The 19,693-nt window shown below is 39.3% G+C and overlaps 1 protein-coding gene across 24 annotated transcripts in view; it reads left to right on the top strand.

The window, feature by feature from the left end:
- MAPK8IP3 (mitogen-activated protein kinase 8 interacting protein 3) overlaps positions 1–19,693 on the top strand; it is a 69,049-nt gene that overhangs the window by 27,426 nt on the left and 21,930 nt on the right. For 10 of the 24 annotated variants that reach the window (XM_032197659.1, XM_032197651.1, XM_032197657.1 and 7 more), the window contains 8 exons: positions 1,660–1,906; positions 4,558–4,660; positions 7,328–7,446; positions 11,916–11,927; positions 13,453–13,470; positions 15,819–15,876; positions 16,830–16,982; positions 18,576–18,657. In XM_032197659.1, coding sequence (XP_032053550.1) covers positions 1,660–1,906; positions 4,558–4,660; positions 7,328–7,446; positions 11,916–11,927; positions 13,453–13,470; positions 15,819–15,876; positions 16,830–16,982; positions 18,576–18,657 — 792 coding nt within the window. The remainder of the gene's footprint in view (positions 1–1,659; positions 1,907–4,557; positions 4,661–7,327; positions 7,447–11,915; positions 11,928–13,452; positions 13,471–15,818; positions 15,877–16,829; positions 16,983–18,575; positions 18,658–19,693) is intronic. The other 14 variants (XM_032197666.1, XM_032197662.1, XM_032197665.1 and 11 more) reach the window with 5 other exon arrangements.

Genomic DNA, 19,693 nt, shown 5'->3' with positions numbered 1-19,693 from the left:
AGTGTCTCAGTCACAGTTTTGACGGTAAAATCAGCAAATGTGCAGGGAGACGATTTGAACATCCATGTGGGAATATGGGGGCTATTCAGACTGACAGTGCAGAAACTAAACAAAACGTGGATAGTATTCAATGGTAGCATATTTTTTAAGAAACCTTAATTTCTGATACAAGTGTGCAAATGCAATGTAAATCCTCTACAGTACAATGTATAGAAGGCTATTTTAAGATCAGCATACAGAGGCCAGTCTGTAAAGGAAGATGTTAATAAGATTCCAGATTTTTTTTTTTTTTAAAAAAAAAAAGGCTGCAAAGGGTTAATTTATTTCAGACCTCTCTCATCCCATTTTGAATTTGATTTTTTTTTTTTGTCATGTTGTGCAGTTACTATTAGAACAGTAGAACAAGACTTACAAATGAGTGAAGCATCACAGCTCCAAGGTTTGTGAGGCCTTGAAGCAGGTTCTGAGCAGAGCCAGAATCTTTCTCATAGTTGCACAGGAGGGAAGAGACAAGCCATACAGATTATAGCTGAGTCTGGGTGTGCAGATACTGAATGTCACTGCACTCAATTGCAATTCATTATCGCATATAGCTTTCAAAATTACTTTTGTCATCTCCCTGCAGGCAGTAATTAGAGCAGGCTACCGTGAAGAATGGGGAGATCTCATTGGGTTCTGGGAATGATCACTGCATTGGTTAAGACATTAATTGGCTGATTTTGAAGCAGTGCTGCTTTAATTGACAAACAAGAGGCACAGTAATAAAATCCTCACAGAGCCTTAAGTCTCCCGTGTTTTTCAAGAGGTGTTAAACAAGAAATGGGGCTGTAATGTTTGTAGAGTTGAGACCCATTTGTGTACATTTCACACTGGAAATCCATCTCTTGTGTTGATTCGTCAGCTTTTGATTTTTGAATTCCTGAATCCTGTCTTGTCATTTGTAACTGGGGAGCCCACATCTGTTCCTATCGTGTTGTCAAGCTGAAGGCATGCTTGGCTAGCTTCCGCATAATGTGGTGTGGGGACATAGGTCTTCCCCCACTAATAAAGTGAGACTATCCCAGCTTGGTATTCACTTTGGTTCTGCAGTCTGGCATCAAAAATATGTTGGCATTGTCTCAACACTAGAGATTCTCATCCTGGTTGTGTTAGTTCAGTTGCTTACTGTCATGACAGCTTCCAAATCATCTAAGAGGTCACTTCAGATCTTTCCAAAGCAAAGTCCATTTTGCCTTCCAGTCTTGGGAAACACCGACCTAGCTTACTGCAAGTGCCAAAGGCCTTCAGCTTCCACAATAGTCAGTGGCAGTTGCAGGTGCTTTTCAGTTATGATAAAGCTATCTTCCTTGAGGTGCATGATGAAGAGGTCACATACTGATAAGACTTGTGAAGACCTGTCTTAAATGGTAAAAGAAGAAGGATATCAGTCCTTTCACAGGTAGGATTTGCTTCCTGAGTTCAGCATGGGAACTCACTCCTTCATTTTGGTTGCAGTGCTATGTGTCACCAGAGAATGATGGACATTTAGTTGGCACAGTGAGCAAGACTCATTTTCCGTAATACTTTAAGGCAGCCATATTCCAGCAAATAGGAGATTAATTGAAATATCTACCTGTGCTTTTCCCTTTTTATTCTTTCCCTGTCCTGGAATTTCTATAGTGCCCCCAAGATGAAATGTCTGAATCTGGGCAGTCCTCGGCAGCTGCCACACCGAGCACCACAGGAACCAAGTCCAACACTCCTACGTCATCTGTGCCCTCTGCTGCTGTCACGCCCCTGAACGAGAGCATCCAGCCCATCAGTGAATACAATGGCACAACCAAGGGCAACAAGAGGACACGAGAAAAGCGGAACAGTCGGAACATGGAAGTCCAGGTTACACAGGAGATGAGGAATGTCAGCATAGGTATGGAAGCTGGAGCTTGCTTAATTTGTCATTAAAGTAATTGCCTTCACAGTGCTTGTGTCTGTCTGTTACGCGAAGAGGCTGGGAGACTGAAGGGTAATCAGCTTCACAGGTACAGAATTTGAGACAAGCTTACTTAGAAGGATATGTAGAGAAACCACTAATTGGATGTGAGTTATTTTCTGAGTCGCAAGTTTTGAAAAGTCAGTAATAAAAATAGTTTCACAAATAATACACAGGATGACAATGGATTACTGAGCTCAGTTCCCTGCAGTTGCTTTAATTCATGTCATTGAACGCCTTTCAGGAACGGGTAAGTCCCATCTCAGTCTGAGCTTTTGGAACACTATTTCTGGACCTCATCAGTATAGTAGTTAAAAACTTGCATTTAGTTTTCTCTCTGGATTTATTCACAAGTATTTTACATCCAGTTGTTCATATGCCAAAATTATCAGTTGGGTTAACTAATTATTTTCCCTTCCATGTGTTTACCCTACAGCTTTCTGTATTTCAGAATAGCAATTATATCCCTATCTAGCCACTTTTCTAAGCTAAATAAGCTGCTTTCTTTTAGTCTGTTTCTCATACAAGAAATCTTTGGAAGTTTCAGTTGTTTTCTTTCCACTTCCTGGAGTGCTTCAGTAAACTGAATTAATTATTTCTTGTGAAGAAAGCCATCACCTAAGCCTTTAGCACCAGACTTTTTAAAGAAAGAAGATGATGTAATAACATGATAAAAGCCACTTTCAGTGCTGTTCAATATAGCTGTACCAATGTAGTGTCAGAGCACCTCCCAGCTTGTATTGTATTTAGATTTGCAGCAACCTTCAGAAATGAGTAGTGGTCTGGTTTTTGCAGGTCATGAGCTTAAATACAAAGGGACTGTAAAATGAACAAGAAAGTCTGTGCAGGAGCATATGAAAAAATGGGTTTTGATGCTAGCATCATAGAATCATTTAGTCTGGAAAAGACCTCCAGGATCATCTGGGCCAACCTTTAACCTAGTACTAACAAGTCCACCATTGAGCAATGTCACTACCTCTACATGTTTTCTGAAGATCTCCAGGAGTGGTCAATCAACTACATCCCTTGGTAGCCTCTTCCAATACTTCATAACCCTTTCAGTGAAGAATTTTTTCCTAATATTCAGCCTAAACCTCCCATAGTATTCTCCTGGAGAACCTCCTTGTTATTTCCGGTGCATCCTGGCCAATGCAAGTCATTATGAGCATTATTAAAAGAGAAATTGAGTATGGATGTCTTTGGTGGCTGAAACCAGGAATTGTACCTAACAAGAATAAGCTAGAACAAGAAATGCAAGAAAGGAGAAATTTGAGTGATGAGTTTTAATTTTCTTCAGATAAAAGTTTGTCCTACAGTATTTCTCAGAGTTCAGAGGGCAGTAGTTCAAGTTCACTATAAATAATTATCCTTAATTTTACAGCTGGTGCTTATATGGTCATTTACCATCAATAGTTTTTTTGGGTCCAAGTCAGGTCTCTTTTATATGCATGCAACTCTAAAGTGGATGTGTATACGAAAGTTTAAATTTTCTTGCTGAAATTATCATATTGTGGAATCTGCTCAAAGCAGATAGGTGTATGTTTCTTATGTGCTCTGCATATTCAGTCTTTCAACTATTTTTCACGTGTGATGCAGAAGTATGTCTCCATGCTGAGAAGAAACTTAGATACTTGAATTTTAATTAGGTATTTCATCTGTAATTAAAATGTCTGTCAGTGATGCAGATGTCTAAGAGCAGAACCTACAAAAAAGGGATTTGCAGAAAAGCTTCCCAGGTTATAAAATAAAGAGAAGGAATCGTCTGTTTCTGTGAGGTGGGGAACCATTCGTGTATGGATGCCTAGTTTGTCAACAAATACACATTGGACTTTGTTTTCAACATGACATTTGTTGCCAGCAAGTCCACAATGCCAGCCTAAAACAGTAAAATCAACACTCAGGTTGTCATGGGCTAGGTATATTTGGCTGCTGAGGAAGTTTGGAAAGGTTAAAGATTTCATGTCTAACAGTTAAGGGACTAATATAGTTTACATATGAGGTCTTCAATACTTCGGGAATTTTATGTGTAAACAGACACTGTATTTATATTGCTTTTTTTAGAATAGGTGCAAGCCTGAGTTTTTGAACATTTTGGTTTCTAATATGAGTAACTTGACAACAGGATTCTTTTTTTTAATTTCTTATTTTTTTAGTTTCTTATTTTCCCTATGTTCTTCAAATATTGTCTTTAAGCTATAGATTATACAGAAAACAGATGATTTCAAATGTTGCACAACACATTTTTGAAGTAAAAATTCACTGTAATGGATATTTAAACTAGTTGTAGACTTGAGAAGTCGTCTTGACAAATTATTTCTATTAAAATAAGCCAGTGCCAATTCATAACTAGAGTAATCTCTGTGAAGCTATATAAAAAATAATTTTTTATTTTTTAAAATTTAAAATGAATCATGAAGGCACCTTCCCAGCCCTGTTGCATTTCTGTCTCAAGGTGATCAGCCACTTTCTGTTCCTATTTTAACACTTTGTACATTGAACCATGAAGTTTTGAAGCCCTGGTATTCAAAGCTGAAAAAGTGCCTTCAAGGAGCACTGATACTGTAAACCATATGTATTGTGTTCCTTAGGTATGGGAAGCAGTGATGAGTGGTCCGATGTTCAGGACATCATAGATTCGACACCAGAACTGGATATGTGTCAAGATCCCCGCCTGGAACGCACTGGTAACAGGTACAGATTGTGACTTTTTGCTGTTTGCTCTTTAGCTTGGTTTTGTGATGAGTGAAGAATGGATGCCATGGTTCACAGAGTTCAAGATGGAGCTTTTTGAGAAAATCCATATATTCTGCCTAGTGCAAATGTGTGGGGTCTTGATTATTTTTGATTTGTCCATGAAAGGCTAATATGAGCTGGTAATCTGTGGAAGGATCTGTGCAATCTGTGCAAACTGAATGAGGTTTGTTTGAGACAGGTTAGTTTGCCTTGCAGGATCAAGGAGCACAGAGAAATGTAGCAACAAAACATTTAAACAGGCAAAGGGGACAGAGGCGTAAGTTTTCAATGCGAGGAAAAAGATGCATTCATCTAATGAGATCAGATCTGAATTCAGTTTTGAAATCCCAGGACTTTTTCTTTTTTTCTTTTTTTTTATGTATATAAAAAAAAAAAAGTGTTGGAAGAGGAGCAGGTCTGATCTGTGAAGGAGGACAAGCAGAAGTGACCCCAGCAGGGCAGTGACTGTGGTGCAATCCTGCAAGATTGGAGCAGGGAGAGCAGAGCAGGGCCCTGGTAATGGGCTTCATAAGCAGTCCCCTACAAAGGAAGGGGATGAATTAGGTGCAGGGACACAGGAGCAGCAGGACACAGGACTGAAGACAAGTACACCTACAGCATAGGTTAGATAAGGACAGTAGGCACAGGCCTGAGCTTGAAGGGAGCCCTTGGACTAGTGGACAGAAGGTGGCTGTGTTCAGGTCTAAGGTGAGGCTGGTCAGAGTAATTTTGGACCATCAGTGCACTCAGGACCATGACAGAGTCCTCTGAATTAGTGAACTTCTACCAAACTCCTATGCTGATACCCTTCCTGTCTAGCACCCTTTTTGTGCTCAGTGGGAGGCTCCCTAAAGGCTGTTAATTTTGGCACCACATTTCTGTGAGATATCATTAACCTAGAATGAACAAAGTCTAGGTTCCTTGTTTCAATTTTATGAAGGTCTAGAGATTAATTTTACGGAGTTCATTAATTTTACCCTGGTCCAGTGGGTAATTTAGCAGGACACCAGCAAAAATAACCCCCCAACTCTTGCAGGTATGCAGAAAATAATACGCTGATAAAGTTAAGGCAAAATTATCTCACAGACCAAATCTGGACTGGATTGCACTTGTTGAGCACCATCTTCTAGTCCTCTAAAAGCGCGTGTGAGCAGCAATAACAGATGCCTTTCTCACCTGTGAAACACAATTAAGTTCCCCTTAGAATACGTAGGGTACATGGACAATTTTTAGGGTCAGCAGCAGGAGGAATCTAGGTAGCCAAACAAGTAAAAGTGACTGATGTGATCAGATTGATAATTGGTCTGAACGTGAAGAAAAGAAAGGAGTGGAGAGTATTGCTGCACTGGAAGCTCTTCATGCAGATTGATCTTTGATCCACGTAGAGAGGCAGAAAACCAGAGGAGACACAAGATAACTCTGGAGCTGCTGAATTGTGGGCTTGCTGCTTTAAAAACAGAATCCTTTTGAGAGATGTATTGCTTCAGAAAGTGGAGTGCTGAAGCTGAATTATGTCTTCAAGTCAGACCTTGAATGCTGTTCGCTTCTTTTTGCTTGTACTGTCTATTAGACTGCATCAACTTTGTAATTCCTTAGTGTTCTCAGATTCCTGGGTAGCTCTGTAATTAAAACTTCTATTTTTTTCCTTTTATCTGCATTGTGTTTTACCTCTCAAATATCAGAGACAGCTAACACAACACATCTGTAATCTCCATGTTTGATCACAGAGACTTGATTTAGCTAAGAACAAAGCCACATGACTTGAGATAATATCCACTGGTACTGACCTTTATGTTAGAGTGCTGGAAAAATTGCGCAGCCTCACTACATATTGGCTGATTCCCCTTGTACAAGGCAGGGCACTTAGACGTGTCTATACCCACTTTAATCCCATTTTTTGTAGTAAGCACTGACAATCTTAGAGGATGCCTCGCTCCTGCTCACTGTGTCTTTCTGCAACAGTTGTATTCTGTTTAAGCCATGAGATTGTCAAAGAATATGAGAAGATTCTTGGTAGAGAAGACAGTAAGATGTGGAAACGCACTCCCATATGATGTGATTAGATAACATTAACTTTGATTTACGTTTAACGAAATACATTTTGCTGACATAGGAAGAAGCATTTGTGCACTTAGAACCCAAAGAAGAAACTAACCTTCAGGCTGATTTCACTTACTAGTTGGCAAAGAAAAAAGACCATTGCTGTTTTCAGCATCTGAGTCCTTATCTGATCTGCTTATCTTACCTGCTTTGAAGGTTGCTTTGAAGTTGATAGGAGTATGGGAACCATTGCACAGTGTTAAAAGTCAGAATTCAGAGCTGCTGTGAATTGAAAGATTTCTGTGAGATACTGAGTTGTCATCAACTCTCATGATGTAAAAAGAAATCAACCAGGCAAGCTTTGAGGTTGTGCATGGTAGGTACTTGTACTTGATATAGGAAATAAAATATGTTTTTTTTCTTTACTTACTAATTTCCCTGTGTCAGCCTATGGTGAACAGGCAGAACGTACTCTCAGAGTTTTGACTTCAATGTTCTGTAATGCTCAGTATTTCAGAGAGTTATGTGATAGCTCAAATGTTGTCAAGTAACAAGTGTCCTTACTTTTTCTTCTTCCAACAACAGCCCAACACAGGGGATTGTGAACAAAGCATTCGGCATCAACACGGACTCTCTGTATCATGAACTTTCCACAGCAGGGTCCGAGGTTATTGGGGATGTTGATGAAGGAGCAGATCTGCTAGGTAAAAACTTGTTAGAACCGTTCTGTTTTCTCTGATACAATGACAATTCTATTAAGCTTCTAGAAGCATCTAAATTCTCTTTTTTTTTTTTTTTTTTTTTTTTTTTCGGGACTTGGATGTCTGTCCTTAGCATGGAATGGCATGGAATTTGGGACATACTGTGCCTGAAATATGTGCCTGTAGTACAGTAATGCTTATCCAACAATTTAAGTTAGTATCTAAGTAACTTTTATTTAGTCTGTCTGTAGGTGTGTTTTTTTCTCCATAGGATTCTCCCACATGAACAGTTTGGAGAGAAAATTTGCTCCTTCTACTTCCTCCCCTAAATTTTCACTTCGATAATTTTGCACACTAGCAACTTCACTTGGAATAAAGGTTTTGTTTGAAATATGCAAGAAAGTAACTCCTTTTGTTAAGCTTTTGAAATTTAAAGGAACAATTGTCTGAATTTAAGAAGTGATTGGACTGTGCACTTAGTCACATGGTCTAAACTTTTGGGCAGACCTGTGCAGTGCCAGGAGTTGGACTTGATGATCCTTATGGGTCCCTTCCAACTCAGGATATTCTATGATTCTATAGATTTTCTTTATTTTAAAATGAGAATATCATGGTCTATATTGCAGTTTTTACCCTTTTATAGACAATCTAAGAGAAATTTTAATTCATCTTTAAAGCTAATTTTGAAGGAGGTTTTAATATCTGAAGTCTGGTTATATTCTGTATTCCCGACTAGGACTTTGAGGCAGTCAGAGGAACAGCTCTGTCTCAGGTAGCAGTCTGAGCCCTTGTCATGCTTTCTGGTGTTGGATGCTGAGTTTGTAGACCTTAATTCATAACAAAATTTAAGCATGTTCTTAATTCCTTCTGAATATTTTTCTGAATCAGGAAGATATGAATGGTCTTTGAATATCCAGACGGCGCAAGCACCTGACAAAGTTTATAACAGTTTAGCTCACTTTCAATTTTGCTGTTTCACTTAAGGAGACGTAAGAGACATGAGGACTCCTACAGTATGTCATTTATGCTTTGAATAGCAAGAGATATGATCTGAAAGTGAACGTTATCTTCCTGGTAGTTACTGACCAGAGTGTTTGGATAATCTTACTACTTTGGTTCTGGAAAAAGTTTTTATCAAAGAACTTCTGGATATATATCTAGAACAGAATCAGTTGAATCATGTCACAGAATTCCAGCAGCACATCTTTGTAAGACTTAAATTAGGGAGATATTTGTATCACCTTTGAATGAATCTTGTACTATGACCCTCTGAAAGAGTATGTTTCTGCAGAGAGGATCGAATTTAACCTATTCACTGTAGACTTAACTATGAAGAAGAGGACTGAAGACTCAAAAGTTAGGTTAGCATAACACTTCTTGCTTTATCTAAGGCAAAATCTCTGAAAGTGGTACTGTTATAGGCAAATATGTGACTGGAATTTAAAAATGAGATCCAGGCTCTTATCAGAACTCTTGCAATAGCTATTTGATATAGCTAGATTTTTATTTTTTAGAAAGCATGGTGTAAGCTCTGCAGCATGCAAGATAGCTCTTGTGCATGGAGTGATGACTAAAACAAATCACTCCACTAAATCACGTATATCCTCTGTGCCACCTGCTGCTTTCTACCTCTCCCTGAAATGGCTGTGGCTTCAGGGAGTGTCAACTTCTAAGAGATATTTTTCAGGAAAATGACTAACTGTATTAACTGCTTGGGACAACCTGCTTCCTACTTCTGGAAATTTGTCGTCTGGTAATCCACTCCCCACTTGGCTTACATCCTGAACCCAGTGATCAGTGAGAAATACAGGCTGTTGTTTTCAAAGGGCCAAAGTTTTTCGTTGCCCAATTGGAGACCATGCTAGTTATATCACTACATTTCCAGTTAGTCAAAGGTGCTTCTTCTCTTCCAGTAGTAAGACTGCCTAAATATCAATGACTGATTCCGGATCTTGGGTCATCAGTTATTTGGCAGTTAACACTTGTATAATAAACAGCGTACAGAAACTTTGAACACTGCCTATGTAAGTATGGCTTGTGAAGATCAGATTTGTTTCCACCTAAAATCTGAACCATGAATATGTACAGAGCTAATTTTTAAATTTAAGAATAATGTTATTCCATAGAAAGGAATTCTTTAGTCATTGTGGTCAGGCACTAGAACAGGTTGCCCACGGGAGTTGTGGATGCCCCATCCCTGGAAATGCTCAAGACCAGGCTGGATACGGCTTGCAGCAACCTGGTCTAGTGGATGGTGTACCATGGCACAGGGGTTGGAACTAGATGATATTTAAGGACCCTTCCAACCCAAATATATCTGTGATTCTAAAGTTTGTCCTTTTTCACCTTACCAAATACATGTGGGAAAAAAAAAAAAAAAAAAGGATTGCTTAATATTCACATTTCTTTTGCTAAGGAAATAGAAATTTCTTGTTCTCTTTTCATTAAGCACAAAAATAAAGGTTTGTTTCCTGGATAATGCTATTATTATTAGGAGTAGTTTTTTTCTGCAGGGCAGCAAAACTCTTGCAGCTGATAGCATGGCATGCTAACAGAATAGGAAGGATTCATCCAGTTCCTTTCCAGACCTGGGAGGTGATATGTGATGAAATCAGTTCGCTGAGTGAGTTTCGTGACAGAAATGTAAATCTAATTACTCCTTTTGTTGAGTTCTGGCTACCAGCTTTGCCCACATGAAAGTTTTCTTTGAAATGAACAGACATCAGACATGCTAGGATTGTATAAAGGAAGGAAGGCAGAGAGATCCGAGAGGCTGTATTTCTCTGACTTAGAAATGAGATTTAAACACTTTTTTTTTGTCTTTTCACAGTAGAAAGCACCAAGAATGTCTCATAAAATTGGAGGGAAAAAGTCTAGATCTCAGTACTGACAGATTTGTCAACATTATACAAAACTTTGCCATTTTTGTTAGGTAAATTGTTCCCTTTTCTGTAACTTTTTGCCTGAAGAGCCACAGACGAAATTGTGCTCTATGGACATGATATAAGAAACAAGATCCACAATCTGAAAGATTTCTTTCTTTCTGGGTCTTATTTAGAGAATTGGTAAACTTCATTTACACTTAAAAGTGAAAATTTCATTCTTCCTCTAGTCTTTCTCAAAGCTTGGAAATCAGCCTTCAAGAATATTCTTTCCTTTTGGACTCAGTTTCTTAAAGAAAGAGAAACATCTTTAAAGAGGACCTCAGAGTAGAATGATCTTGGAAAAATTACCCTTGAACAATAGCTGGCAGACAGGTCTGTTTCTTCAGTGGAAAATCTCACTCTTGCCTTCAGAATATCTTCTAAACTACTTCTAATCTCTTCGTACAAAAGCAGCACTCCTCATCGCAATTTTGGAATACAAAACCTGTTTTTTTCCCCATGTTGTAATACCATTGTACACACATTAGTTTGTATAGGGTATATTCTGGAGTAATATGTGGAACAAGAACAATTATTTAGCAGTGGTAATTGTTCTCCTAATTCCCTTCTTTCTCACTGCAGCCTTAGGAACGCTGCCACCACCTAGTTGGCTGTTTGCCTCCCTGCTCACTTGTTAGTTGCTTGTTCTTTCCTACCAATCCTGGGTGGGCTCACTCTCTTTTCTCATGTACTCTTCCCTTGCTCTTCACTGTCCTGAGAGACTCTGGATGTGGAAGAGGACTAGTGGTTCAGTTGTGGACCGTGTGAAGTCCTTTCAGTTTTAGGACTCCAACTGTGCTTTGGAGATTAAAACCTCACTTCAAATAACAGGGATTTTGAGGTGAAGACAGAAATTCAGCTATATATATATATATATATATATACACATATATATATATATATATATATATATAGCTGAATTTCTGTATATATATATATATATATATATATACATATATATATATGTATATATATATATGTAAACTTACCACTAATATGTTCTTTTAAACAAAAGTTGGATTATCAAACCAAGTCCTTGCACTGCACTGGGGGAAAAAAAGGTGTTCTGAAATAAAACTGATTGTCTTTTGCATACTGATGGATCACTGAAGTGCACATTTAATTTCAGCAAATCTGGTTGCTAAAAAGAGATGTATTGCAAGGGGAGGGGAAAGGAGAAGACAGTGGAAAATAGCTGTTCTGCATTTACTACTACATTAGAGAGAAAATAAAGGTTTACCCAGACCAATATGGGATTGCCTGAGATTCATGCGTAGAAAACTGGGGGTAGCTAAGGCCTGTGGTTGCAGTTGTACCCTGGGTTATCTTCCCTTAGTTTTTTTGTCCTGTATGTAGAGTCATGCCATCTACAGACATGGCAGGTCCTGTCCTTACTATTTCATGCCTTTTGACATTGAAATGGCTGAATCATTGTCAATTTTTTTTTTAAACAAAATTTTTCTTTTGTTGTTTTTAGTCAGTGATTGATCATTTTTTCACTTCCTTTTTTCCCTTGTCTCTCTGTGCTTCGCTGGACATGGCCCATAGGGGAGTTCTCAGGTGTGTATCTCTCCTCCACTCAGTTTCCTTTCTTGTTTCTTTTTTTCTTGTTGAGACTGAATGACATGGTATACACGTGTGATACTCCCCTGCTCTTGTCCAATCACGGTTGGCTTCGCAGACTTTCTCCCACCTTTGCCTTGCTTGGTTCCTTGCACTGACAGGTCTCTGGACAGTAGGACACCCCTGCTTTGTGCTCACACGCCTGCTGCATTTTGATCTGCTTTTTTTTGGTGTGGCTTTCTGCAGGTTTGCTCCACTATATTACACTGGCCTGTCTCTCAAGGTCTTCAGAAAACTCTGCTGTCCTTTTTTTTGGGGTGCAAAGTGCCTTTTTTCTGCACGAGTGCTGTGCTCTGAGCAGAGCTCAAGTGGGTACAGAATTAAGTTTGCTTCCTGCTTTTCTTCAAGTGAACAAGGCTGTGAGGAGTCCCTCTGCTTGGATGAAGGCCGCTCACTAGCAGTAATCTCACCAGCAGTGGAAGCAGATACTTTTTGAAAATGCCTTTTTGAATCTCTCATAATGTATGCACAATGGCCCTCTTCTGACACGGCTGTTATGAAAACAAAGACTTACTTGAGGGATAAGAGAGTGACAGAGCCTCTGTCTTTTTTTTTTTTTTTTTTTAAGCTTTGTCTTTCTGGTAGGAGTTGAAGTGATATCTCTCTTCCATTTTTGTAAAGAAGGTTTGCTGCATTAGAGCCATGCTCTTATCATCAGGAGGTCAGCAGGCCCTAGACTTGCAGAATTTTCACCTTTCCGTAAAATGCAGTTGGGCCCTGATAAAATTTCAGATGAAGTCAATGGGATCTCTCGTGATTTCAGTACAAATTGAATGAAGTTTCCCTACAATAAAGGCAGGTGACTTATGAACACACAACACAAAATACTGTGCAGTGTTGAGCTGTCATGTTCCTCTGCACAACACCTCTTGATGTTGGGTCTGTAAGGTTACAAAAGGAAGAATGGCATTATTCTTTCTTTTAGTATGAATTGCTTTTACTCTTTTACTGTAAGCCACTTTTTCTATTTTTTTTTTTCCTCAGAAAGCATCACACTGAAGTTGAGTAAGAATTTATCTCAGTAACAAAGTGGGTTTGGCCCTGTCAAAAAGGACAGAGCTTTGATATTCCCCCTACCCCCCTTTTTTTTTCCCTCCTGCCCCTATCCTTCCTGCACCCTATTTGTAATGTATGTTGAATTACCTCTGTCGTGGGGATGGGAAACCTGAAGATGTTTAGTCCAGGTGAAATTATTAAGATGGAAGAAAAAAATGAGTTCATCTTGAGCTTGTCCTAAAATCTTAGGTGTAAAACTGCTTAGGCTATGCTGCAGAAGAACAAGGTGTAGACTAGTTTACATTCAGCATCACTTACACTGGCACCACACACGTTTACACATGCTGATGAGCTGCTCTGTTTGCTGTTTACAGATTCGTATTTAATGGCTGCTTTTTTCTCTTCCTTTCCTCCCTTTGTCCCCATATCTTTCTGTTCCCTTTCTCGTATGGGATGGCTCTCATAGTACGGGATGATTTCTTTGGTAAGGCGAAGGCCTTTTTTCTTTTTTTTTTTTTTTTTAAACTGTATTTTTATTTCTAAATTTCTTCCATTCACCCAACATCTCTCCATGTGTCTTGCATTACCTTGCATTATTTTTTTGTGATGGTGGTATCACCTCTCCAAAAAGCAGGACGCAGCTGGTCATTGAGTGGTGATTTGAGGTTTCTCTTCTTTTTCTTGATGTGGTTGATTACCCACTTTGATGCTTCACACTGTTTGCCCGACTCTAAGAATGTGGAATGGCTCTCCCCTTTTCTCCACATCACAAAGGAGTAAAGACTTCTCCTTTTGGTCACTCCACAGTGGTGTTTTTTCCCCATGAGTAAGGCTTTCTCATTACAGCCTGCATGAAGTTATCTCATAGTATCCACTCTGTGGCTGTGGGATGGCTTCACCCATTTCTTTATTGCAAAGCAAGCCCTTCATACCTCTCCCTGGTTAAAGCATCAGGCTGTGACTGTGTCACACAAAATAGGTAGTTGTGAAGGCACTGATGGCTGGGGCACTGTATGACTTCAGTTCTCTGATAATAGCTCACCCTCTTCACCGGAATTCCTTTCTCTCCCTGTGACAGACCCAAGGAGTGATAACTAACTCATGAACAGAAGGAAAACAGTCCAAAAAAAAAAAAAAAAAAAACACAAAATACAAGGAGGAATGCTTTCCTCTTATGTTCCTCAGCACCCATAACATCTTTGTACCATTTTAATGTCTAACTGGCTAAATATTTGTTTGATCATTTGCTAAAAAGGAATGAGAGAAACATTTAATAAATGTTGTCTATATCCTGTGACCTCTGGATTTTCTGAACAACGTAAATGTCTTGAAAGAAAAGGCTATACCTTACTGTACCAAACCAAAAATGCACTTCAGTTCACAGTGCAGTTACTGTTTGTCACATCTTGTTTGTGATATTGCTTGACACACTACCCAAAGAACATATTGCCTGAAACATCAAAGTGATTAATTATCTGTCCACTGATTTAAAAAAAATAAATAAATAAAATGCTGCTTTTTACTCATTCCTGCTAGGAATTTGCTTTTGCCATCATAAATTCATCCCATCTAACTGTGGGAGGAGGATCTGTTTGTTGGGGTGTTGTGATGTGTTCTCACTTCTTGTATGCTTCCATGTTTCTCTAACTTCCATTTACTTAAAGTTTGTTGTTTTTCTTTTATTGTAAATATTAATGAGCAAATAACAGTTGTGAAAAATGCTGATGCCTTTACTGGAAAGGAAGAGGTAGTTCAGAAGGCTGAACAAGGAGCACTTCAGCACAAACACTGATTGTTGTGATATCTCTTAATGCTCTAGGACTTGTGTTGAGAAATAAGCTGTAACCCTCAGCACTGTCCCCTGAAAGGAAGAGGTCTTTGTGTCTTATATGCTCAGGTAGCCTCTGTTTCCTATTGTAAAATAGAAGCTGATTCTGGGATTCGGCAAGTCCCCGGTAGCAGTAAACAGTCCAGTTATGGTTTTGGTCCCTAAATTCTTTTCCGTTAGGTTTTACAAAATATTGAATTCAATCTTTGCTCTTAGCTGCAGACTTTTCAAAGTCCTTTGAACCTAACCTACACGTTGCAGCTATTGTACATTCGTGCCCAAGTGGAAGTGCAGTGCATCTGATCTAGGTGCTTTCTTGAATTTGGTTCTTAAGTGATGGGCCTGAGACTCCAAATTGTAAACACTTATGGGAGAACTGTTAAGTAGTGGAGCAGCGGACAATTCAAAGTCCTTTTAAAAGTGTAGTGGTGGAAGGTTGATAATGGGAAGCCTTTCATGTGTATCAGACTGGCCACATCCATGATCCCAAATCTGTTCTGGGAAGCAGGATATTTGACTTAACTAAGACAGGAAGAAGAGCACTGCTGTGCAGATCTGGCCAGCAGTTTGGGCAGTGTTCTGCTGTACTCTGAAGAACCCATGAGCTTCTAGCTTTCTCCTGTATGAGTGAACAAAATGTTTGTAATAGCTCATGGCTGTACCAGGAGTTATTGACTTAATTTCCCCTGACTAGTACTAGTGAAGGTCTCTGCTCTGTCCCTCTCTGGGGATTCTATTAAAGTTGAGGTAAGAAGCTAGGTGTGCATTTTTGCTGTTAGCTGAAGGACATGTGGATATCTTTGTGCTGCATGGTCTTCCAGCAAGAGGCACTCCACTCTCCATAGCAGGACACAGAAGTGTAGGAAAGCCTAACAAAAACAAATGCTCTTCCTCAAGTCTGAGTCAGTCAGTGCCATACAAGCTTCATATTTCTAGGAAAGCAGATGAAACCTGCCTGACCATTTTATTTATTTATTTATTTTATTTATTTATTTATTTTTCAGGAATGGGCAAAGAAGTGGGGAATTTGCTGTTGGAAAACTCGCAGCTACTGGAGACCAAGTAAGGAACTGTTGCATGCTCTGAACTGTCTGCCTGGTTGTAAATGAGGTATCATCCTGAAGTAGGTCTTGGCGAGAACCCCAGCCTCACTGGGGCTTGCTTGTTTATCTAGCAGGCTCTCTTGAATACGTGTTGTATCTTGAATTGCAGAAGAGAAGTTCCTCTTCTGAGTGACTTTCGTAGCTGTTTTCTTTCTTGTAGGCACTTGGGTGATGTCTCTGGACATGTGCCTGTAGGGTCTGATTCCACCTGTGAAATCAGTGGCAAGCGTTTCATTAACTTCAGTGGGAGTCTAGATGGGTCTGGGCCTCTGTGAGGATATTGCAATTTTTAAGTTATTACTTGCAAGGTTTGGTATTTTGAAAGAAAACTTTCTTACTGTTGAGAAGAGTTTTCAGAGATTTAATAGTTGATAAAGACGAGCTAGACAATGTAATTGGTTCATCCTGTGCGAAAGGTTGGCAAACTAGATAGTAAAGAAGCTAAGCAACAGGGGAGAGGAAGCCAAAGTAATCCTAAGGGTAACAGTTGAATTATGGTGGGAAGCTGCTAATTTTAAAGATTTTAAGATATTTCAGAATTGATCAGAAGTGCTTATGTTTGTCACCTTCACCCACAGTTATCAACAACTACAGATAATATAAGTTCTGAAAGGCGTTTTTTGAATCTTAATCCTATTAAAATAGACTTGAACCTCCTGCACCTGATGTTGGTCTGTCAGTCAGAATGCAGGACTACACAAACCTCATCATGACCAACTATGGTGACTTCTGTTTTCTTCTGCACCTCTTTGTTGCCAGAATGTGCTTTTTCGTGACTTATAGACTGACAGTTATTTCAATGTGCTCATTTCAACTCTCCTTGTAGTGCCTGTGAGTTTAGTTTCAAGTCTCTCTTATGGACGGCTGCTGTTTTTGGGCATTTTTGCTTATTGTCCCTTTCACACCTTTAAGAAATGCTTTGAACGTTGTGAAGAATGATTTGATTGCCAAGGTGGACCAGCTGTCTGGAGAGCAAGAGGTGCTGAAGGGAGAACTTGAGGCAACAAAGCAGGCCAAAGCCAAAATGGAAACCAGAGTCAAAGAGTTGGAGGAAGAGCTGAAAAGGTGAGTGATTCACTGCTGCCCCAGGGAACTGGGAGAACCTGAGCTCTATCATCAGGTAGAGGTAAATCTACCTGCTCTTTTAGTCTTACTGTATTTCCCTCATGGACACTAGTATTGGAATTCAAAGGTACCTTACAGAGCATTTCAAGGTTTATGGCGTGCGGCTGAGCTATTTCTAATGTTTTTAGATTGTTTATTATTGGTTTGAAAGATTATTGAACCTTAGAAAACCTGCAGAATTTTCTCCCCAACATTAGGATTCCATCGCAGTGATTGCAAATGTAGGCTCCCCAGACTGCAGCGTTCATAATTTCAATTTGCAATATTTTATTTTTTTTTTTTTAAAGGAACTTCTCAAACAGTTGTTTTGAAGGAAACTGTTAAAAGTTCGATGCTGGCAGTGGCCAAGACAGTTTTGAGAGGGATGAATGCCCACTAATTTAATGAAAGAGCTCATGCAGATTCCCACAAACAATGATTAAATGTCAGTATTTAATTGTTTCAGTGTTCAAGTCAAAAGTAAGAAGAGGGAGAAGAGATTTTAGAGCCCTATGCAGGTAGCATTTGGAGACATGCCATTTCTAATTTTCCACTTGAACTAGAGAAACCTCAGCCTGTATGCCTAGCAAAGCCTGTGAAGATTTCATATCCATAAGGCTATGCATGCCCCGTGGGGCTCGAAGATAAATAATTACATTTTAACTAGCTGTACTATCAGCACTGTGGTATCTCAGATTCAGTGGACAGTGCTTAGTTTGCATCTGGAATCTGGAAGGTTATCTCTGTTACTTTGTAATTTGAGCACGGAGTCACTAAGAATAACACAGACTGGTCTCTTCCAACTGTCTGAAGTGAAGGCAATCTCACTAGCAGTGGAAGTAGATCAGATTTTTTTGAAAATGCCTTTTTGAATCTCTCATAATGTATGTAATATATTATGCAGTATGGACATGGACTTCTAATTGTCCAGTGTGCTTTTTTTTAGGAGATAGAGATGGCATTTCCACACTGTCTTTCTTGCTAATAGAAGTTCTTGTAATTCAAATGGGACTGAACTTCAGTATGGGGTTTAAAGTAATTAGAAACATTCAGATAAATACTTTAAATAGTTTATTAACATATTTGGTGTTCTCTTCCTTACCATTATGGCAAACTGATCTTCATATTAGAGGCTTTTTCACTGCACTGAAAAGAAAAGCAGCCTAGACAAGCTTAAGTTAGCATTAGCTGTTATGATGGCTCAGTTTTACGTGATTAAGATCTCATCAAACATTTGAATATAGATTATGGTTCAGAAATAGCAATTGACAGTTCTGTTCTGGTGGTCAGTGTTTTGGGGCCTGGTGCTTAAATCAAGTGTTCCAAAGAAAGGGGCTGATGTCAATGGAGCTGTTCAGAGTAACAAGCTGCAAGGGGGAGGAATCGTATCAGAGAAGCATCTCAGAATGGGTGCCTTGTGATGCATCCAGTTCTCCCTCCACATGATTTCTCATTGTGAACAGATGATTCTTTCCCCAAAACACCTCACAGAGAGCCCACCAGTTGTAGTCACAGTGTTACTTGCTGGTTTGATCATTTCTTCCTGTTTCCTAGAGTGAAATCTGAAGCGATTGTTGCACGACGAGAACCCAAAGAGGAGGTGGAGGATGTAAGCAGCTATCTCTGTACAGAATTGGTATATTACATTACTAAAATGGCTGTGGGGAAAGGGGGTTTATGTACTACTACTCTATTCATGTGTGATACCTGAGATGCAGACTGATCCCTCTTTGTTAACAATGAGAGCAAAGCTGGTGAACTGCAGGTTGTTGCCATGAGATTACCTTTCCATATGACTTGCAAACTGTAGACTGGCAAAGATGAACAGCTGACACAGTGACAATAAAGTGCACGGTGTGCTTTCAGCAGAACAGTTTTTGAGCAACACCCTGCTCAGCACCTTCCCGTTTTACCTGGTTTTCATCACTTTTGAATGACAGTCTAGTATTTTCTCACAGGGTCTTGTGATAGTCAGCCTTCTTGAGAAGACCTTATCTCATGTTGGCAGGGAAGCTGTAAACTGTGAGGACTTTGTGCAGTGAAACTTGGGTTTTATAGGCAGCTTTGCAGCAGTAACTGTCTTCTTTTAACAGTTCTGTAATCTCCAGTCTTGCAAATTGTTTTTCCTCATTATTTTATATATATAAGCCAGTACTGCCTATTTCAGAGTACAAGCAGAGAAGGCTCATGACAGCTGTTTAGGGTGTTTTGGCTGAGATAGAGGCTTTTCAGCAAACTCCACTGTAGCCAAAAAAGAAGCAAACCAGAGGGTAAGAGAGAGATCCCCTGTAATTGTCTCCTTTGCTAGGACAGGAAATTAGATACACCTGTTTTCAATATTACCATGTTCTTCCTGTCCAGGAGGTATTGAACAAAGTTTAATTTTAGTCTAACTCTCCTGACTTAACTGGGATGCAATTAGTCTGTTGATAATTTAGGTAGGTAGTAAAGTTTTCAAGTTGTTCTTGTGAAATGCTGAAGAGAACTGGATTCTATTTAATACAAGCTGATAGGAGGTTTGTTTATTTATATTTTTTAATGAGATGATGTTTGTAAAATTCCTCTTCATGTGTATAATTCTTGATTTAAGTGGCCATACAGATTTATTCCAAGTCCAGGGAGGCTGAGGAGGGACTTAGTTATTTTGTGTTGGTCCAGCTCTCTGCACTACT

This window comes from Aythya fuligula, chromosome 15 (genome assembly GCF_009819795.1).
Source record: "Aythya fuligula isolate bAytFul2 chromosome 15, bAytFul2.pri, whole genome shotgun sequence".
Taxonomy (NCBI): domain Eukaryota; kingdom Metazoa; phylum Chordata; class Aves; order Anseriformes; family Anatidae; genus Aythya; species Aythya fuligula.
This window is presented reverse-complemented; position numbering and strand designations above follow the sequence as displayed.